At 37.6% G+C, this 6,497-nt stretch overlaps 1 protein-coding gene across 1 annotated transcript in view; it reads right to left on the reverse strand.

The window, feature by feature from the left end:
* The window catches only part of LOC110022419 (guanine nucleotide exchange factor SPIKE 1-like), a 43,624-nt gene that overhangs the window by 32,871 nt on the left and 4,256 nt on the right, over window positions 1–6,497 (reverse strand). Inside the window, exon 4 of the mRNA XM_020721348.1 lies at window positions 1,092–1,222. Coding sequence (XP_020577007.1) covers window positions 1,092–1,222 — 131 coding nt within the window. The remainder of the gene's footprint in view (window positions 1–1,091; window positions 1,223–6,497) is intronic.

Genomic DNA, 6,497 nt, shown 5'->3' on the forward strand with positions numbered 1-6,497 from the left:
CCATATATATATATATATATATATATATTAAATTACTTTAATAAAAGAAACTCTCCCTTACCTCTTCCTCTCGAAACCACACTGGATCTCCCTCCCAAGCATCCTCGCCTGCTCGACAGTGCACAAGCTCGACCCTTCGTCCTTTATAATGCTCCTTCCTCTCCTCTTCTTCTTTCGTGGTAGACTAGGGCATGGGCTCCTTCGCCGCTCCCACCTTCTTCGCTTCTCCTTCGCACCAGGCCGCTCGAAGCTCAAAAGAACTCCTACATCGATTGCGGCTCATTACAGACGTCGAATCCTTCTTCTCTGCTCGACGTTGTCATTATTGTCGCTCTTCCCCTCTTTCGGTTACAGAGAAACCCTAGCTTGTGTCATCTCTCGTACCCTCCGATCTTCTGGTAAGTAACTCTCGCCTCTGTTGCGATGTTTTATAGACGAACTCGTCGTGTAGCTTCTAATCCTCTCGTTTCAATTTCCCGACTTCTTGTTTCATCTCCATCCTCTTCGGTTTCCCAACTGCTCGCTTCTTCTTCCTTTTTCCTTCAATTTCTTCCATTTCTTCTTCCTCCCCGTAATCGAAACGGTTCATCATATGAAACGGGACATCAAAATCTAAACGATTTTTTTATTTTTATTTTAAATTCATTTAAAAGATGGATCCAAACAAGGCACAATAGTTTTGGACATGTCTCAATAAACAAATATAGAGAAAAATACAAGCACACACAGAAAAGAGAGGCATGAAAACATACCAATTTTGAAGAGAGAAAAAATAAACGAAAGGCAATACAAACAAGCAGCCCTCAGCAGTATATACAAGCTGCGCTAATCCAACTGAAAGAACTAAGAGATGTGAGTTTCTTACATAGCAAAAACATGCTATTTTTACCATAAATAGAGAAGAAAGCAGAGAAAGAATGTATCAAGGTCAAACTAATGGTCTAAATTGTCAATAAATTTTGTCATAATACAAAGCTCAATGTGCCAACAATTATTATCACACACCAGAAATTTAAAAAACGTCAGTGGTTGCCAAAGAAGATTTTCTCGAGATATGAGATGGTATTTCAACACTAATTAACTGAATATACCTATCAGAAGGATCTTTTCCAGGCATTTCCACAAATAGGTCATGATCACATATTATCTGTAAGAAAGTCAGTTTGCAGTCATGTAGCGCAGATTGACAGATCCCAGCAAATTTGTCCATATATAAAGATACCTGCAAAAGTCAAAGTTATAGATATAAGAATTGATGACAAATTTGTTGGATGTAAAATAATACATTCTTATCAGAATTTATCAAAGACTAATTTTCAGAGATAAACACTAGATATCACACCATTTAAAATTTTAACATACTTCTTTCATGTGTTTTTAAACCCCAAATTCGCTTGGTGCATCTTTGGAATCTGTCAACAATGGATTCTTCATATTGAGACCGAAATATCAAACCCCAATGCCAACCTTGAAAAACGTGATTTCCGGTTGACACCTTTTGATAGTAGATTTTTGGATTTGAGATCACTGTGAAATAGCCAAGATGACCTAACCTTTCTTTTGTGAGTGAATGATTGTGATAAATAAAAGAGATTTAGCTCTTCATTTTTTTAATTTCTGCTATAATCTATAGACAATTAGCTAAAAATGAAAAAGAAATTTTTACATAGATATTTTATATTTTGTTGTTCTGAGACCGCTAACTTGGTTTTATATATCTTGAAAATTTATTCTCTAATTTTCTGCTCTTTAGAGTATCGTATCATCTCCCTATACAAGTGCTGTGTCTATAGTTTGCTCAGAAACAGGTGGTAGATGCTCCTCATCGTCTGTATCTAGACATTCATCGTTCGACCAGTCGTTTGCAGCAGAGACAACCACCGAACATCATTTATCTCTCTCCAAATGTCATTGACCGCTCATATTATCATCCAATTGCTATTTTACAACCACCTCCCCCATTAAATCTGCTTCATAAATGCCTCATAAAAGCCTTGGAATGATATCATATGGTATTAAAGCCCAACAAACCTTAAATTTTTAAGGATTCTTCTTCCTACTCCTAAAACAAGAATTCATACAACCTAACATAACATTCCGCCAAAAAAAAAAATCCCATCATCAGCCACCTAACTCAAACCCTAATGCTAACCCTAAATCGCTTTTATTTCCATCAAAACTTTTATTGAAAAGAACAAGACGTGATGTTGTCAAGAAGAAACCATCAACAGGTCATTCAAAGCTCAATATGGAAGACATACATAGAGAAATATTTTAACAACAAGAGAGACTTGTCGCCTTTGAGAGAATACAATCCGTCGAGATTAACCATAACCACAACGGTTAATCTCCAAATCACGAGGAGAAAGTGAATCTATTCTATAAAGAAATCGATTTGGCATGGAAGATTAGAGAAGAAGCCAAACTCTTGAAGTAAAGATGGATTTACCAGATTTTGACGGTTGCATGGATCTAGACAAATTTATCTAATGACTCCAAATAATGCTATCAAAACAGCTTGTTGTTCAGAAACAACTCGAGTTCAACTCATTAAACAGCTCGTGTTCGATTCATTCATTAAGCAAACGTCGAACACCAACAATTTTTTTTCGTTCGATATATAAACAAGCCGAACACAATAAAGTTTTGATGAGCATTATTTTTCAATAATTTAATTAATTACAAGGCTACAAAAATTTATACAACAAGCCTTTATCCCACTAAGTCGGTCGGCTACATAAATACTTTTTATCCATTGTGTCCTATTGAGTGTCATATTTTCGTGTAATTCTAATAAATTTAGATCATTTTGTATACAATATGCCCAAGTATTTCTAGGTCTAACTCTGCAATTCCTAACATAAGACGAATCTAAAACATATACTCTTCTAACCGAATAATCGGATGGATGACGTTTCATGTGACTAAACCATCTAAGACGACTCTCTCTAAGTTTATCCGCCACTAGAGCTACATCAACTCTATCACATATATATTCCCTTCACATATTGCCTCTAAGCCAAGCCACTCATCCACTTAATCATTCTCATCTTGGCAACCCTTAATTTCTTTTTATGCTTCATTTTTAAAAGAACAACATTTTACGCCATAGAGGATTGCAGGTCTCACCACCATCTTAAAAAATTTTCCTTTTAGTCTAAGCATTACTTTTCTATCACAAAATAAGCCTGATGCATTCCTCCACTTCAACCAACTGAATTCTACTAATAACATCCTCATCTATATCACCATCACTTTGAAAAATAAACCCGAGATATCTAAAACGTCCAGACCATTTAATGATTTGATCACCCATGGTTACAGCTCTATCACTAGAACTACTACTACTAAAATTACATTCAATCTTAGTTCTACTGAAATGAAGGCCTTTAACCTCTAATGTAGAACTCCATAATTCAAGTTTTTCTTAAACCCTTTCTATAGTTTTATCCACAAGAAGGAAATCATAAGCGAAAAGCATACACCAAGGTACATCCTCATGTAATTGTCCAGAAAAAGCATCCATAAAGAAAGCAAAAAAGGTATGAAAATCGATCCTTAATTTAATCCAACTAAAATAGGAAAATATTGGGTCAATCCTCCTATTCAAACACAACAGCTCCAGTATACATACCTTTAATGATTTGAATATAAGTAATATCAACGCCTTTTTCTTCTATAAAACTCTCCAAAGGATTTCTCTTGGAACCTCATCATAAGCCTTTTCTAATTTAAAAAAAAAACATATGTAGAACCTAGTTGTTCTCTCTGTAATTCTCCATCAAACCTCTCAATAAATGTATAGCCTCTATAGTAGACCTACACAACATAAATCCAAATTGATTATGAGAAATTTTTGTAACACGTCTTCACCTATGTTCAATTACCCTCTCCCATAATTTTAAAGTAGGACACATCAACTAAATTCCTCTATAATTTGCACACCCTTGGCTACAACAATTTATAATCAATTAAAATTATTAATTAAAAAAATAAAATAAATATATATTAAATACTTTTTAAAGGAATATTTTAATATAAATAATAAGATTTAAATCTTGCCCCTATTCTAATATCCTATGGTTTCGTGCCTAGGGCAATCAAAAGGGTTCGTTGTTCGCGAACAACTTGTGACAACTTGTGTTCGACTAGCTAAGCAAAAGAGTCGAACTTGAACAATTTTTTTTATCAAGAACAATAATTTTTTTAACAAGTCTGTTGACCTCGCTTTCGGTCGAGGTGTAGTTTTCCCCTCCTTAGTAGCCTAGGATCTAGCCTTAGAACCTTTCTGTCGACTACTCCTAGAAAAATAGTGAATGAGCCCTCCCCGTTAGCAATTCTGAACTTTTCTTCGCTCGACTTGACGTTTCATGTAGTAGTCTTGACCGCTATTGCTTAGCAGGTAAGGCTACTCCGAAGGAACTCACGGAGCATTCCTATAGAACTGATGGCCTTAGAATTGATTCTACTCGTTGATTTGGCGCCGCTGCGCTCTCCGTCGTCCTGTTTAATCGAATTCGAGCCGAAATTTTCGTAGGAATCATGAAAATATCGGACCGCGATGCGTTTTAGCCCGATCGACGATGAGGTTGTCCGGACGACTCCGGATGACGAAACGGACTGCGTCGATGCGTCTGGAACGTCGATTTTGCTTAAGGGGGACTTTCGCGCGTTTCGGGGAAAATGTCTATTTAAGTGTTTATTATAATAATAAATAATATTTTATTATTATTATTATTATAATTAATAACTTATATTAAAACCCTTAACATAAATTTCTTTCCCCTCCCCGCCTCATTCCTTCGAACCCGTGGGCCTGCCTTAGCCCTAGGATGGCTTGTTCGGTCGCTCGGCCCACTCCTTCGTGCCATCAGGGAGGCTTTGTTCCCGTGTTCGCCTTTCGCACGCGGAACAGATCACGTAGGCGCCCATCCCTCGTATCCTAACTTCGGCGATATGGGCTCGATCTCCTCTGTCGCGGATCGTATCCTCTGCGAGGATCTAATCCTCCGCATCTCTCGATCCCTCTCCCGTATCTTCTTAATCATTTGTCTCCTTTGCACTTAGCGTATATGAGAGCTCCTCTGTGAAGCTTCCAAAGGGCCCGAAAATCTTTCTAAGGGAGAAAACTCTGCTCTTTTTCTTTCTCACTCCTTTGATCTTCTGGAGCTTGAATCGGTTTCCTCCTGCTGTTGGGAGAGGAAGTGAAGTTCCGGAGTACTTTTAGAGTTTCTGTGTTACTTTCTTTTTGCTTCAAAGAGGTACCTTCTTCCCTCTCCCCCTGTGCATTGTCTGTGTTCGGTCCTACTGTTTACCGAGCCCCTGTGTTTTATTTGTGCTCGTCCCTGTTCTCTGTCGAGTCCTGTTAGCATGCTAGAATAGGGAAATTACTATTTGCCTCATTCCTAAACATGTTCTAACTTACTCTTTATACGTTTGCTATGTGGGAATGACATTTAAAAGCTTGAGGGTGTGTATTTTCTTCTCCCTCCCTTTCTCTGTGCTTTACTGACTCTCGGTTTTAACCTTGCCGGGCCTCTGATGATGATTTCAGGGTATGGTTTAGTACTCTAGTTGCCACTATGCTTGTATTTGGAAATGTTTATCACTCAAAGCATATGAAGATAAAAAAAATATGCATATATGCTAGAAGTTAGATTTGGCATGCTATTAGTCATTTCTTTTACTTTGCTTATCTAAAGTGCTGAAATCATGGCATGTTGCCTATCTCTCAAGGCATACTTATGTTGGAAGTAATTAAGAGGATGGTTTTGAAATAATTGGCCCTTCTCATGAGCATGTTAGTATGTGTATTACGAAGCTTTCATCCACTTTCACTCAAAGCATGTGGTAGTTCTATCTTAAGATGTCTTAAAAGCATGAGAATATTGCTCTAACTTTTATTGTGGCTTAGTGTTGGAGGTCTCAATTGCAGCTTGGTTTTCGACCCTTGCTGGGTTCGGGTTTTAGCCTTGCTTGGCTCGGTTTGGTTTTTAACTAATATGGAATTTGATAAAAAACTTGGGTTGACTCGATTTTACCTTAAGATGGCTAGAATTTTAATTTTTGTTAAGGCTTGGGTTTTAATCTATGCTTGGACTCTGTTTTGGCTTTGAGTGGCTCGGTTTTAGCCTCTATTGGGGCTCGGTTTTGCCTGATCCAGTCCTTGGTTTCTTTTTCTTTTTGCATACTTGTAAAGCTTATTTTGGCATGGGATTTGTATTTTTTTGGCTACTCCAAGTCCAATATATGTGTGGGTTTATCCCCAAATGATTTAAAGTTGGTGCAGGGCGTGGTTTTACTTGTTCCTGGCCCTACCCGAGAGTTTGGCTTAGCTTGGCTTGTTTTGGTTTTGCCTTTTCTGGACCTTACCCGAGAGCTGGTTTGGTGAGTGGGCTTGGTTTCTTATTTTGGGAAGATTTGGGTGTTGAGTTTATTGAAACTTAGCTTTTGCTTTGGTCGTGGATTTTGCCTTATGCCTTGGACTCAGCCTAGTC

The sequence above is a fragment of the Phalaenopsis equestris genome, unplaced genomic scaffold (assembly GCF_001263595.1).
Source record: "Phalaenopsis equestris unplaced genomic scaffold, ASM126359v1 Scaffold000189, whole genome shotgun sequence".
Lineage (NCBI taxonomy): Eukaryota > Viridiplantae > Streptophyta > Magnoliopsida > Asparagales > Orchidaceae > Phalaenopsis > Phalaenopsis equestris.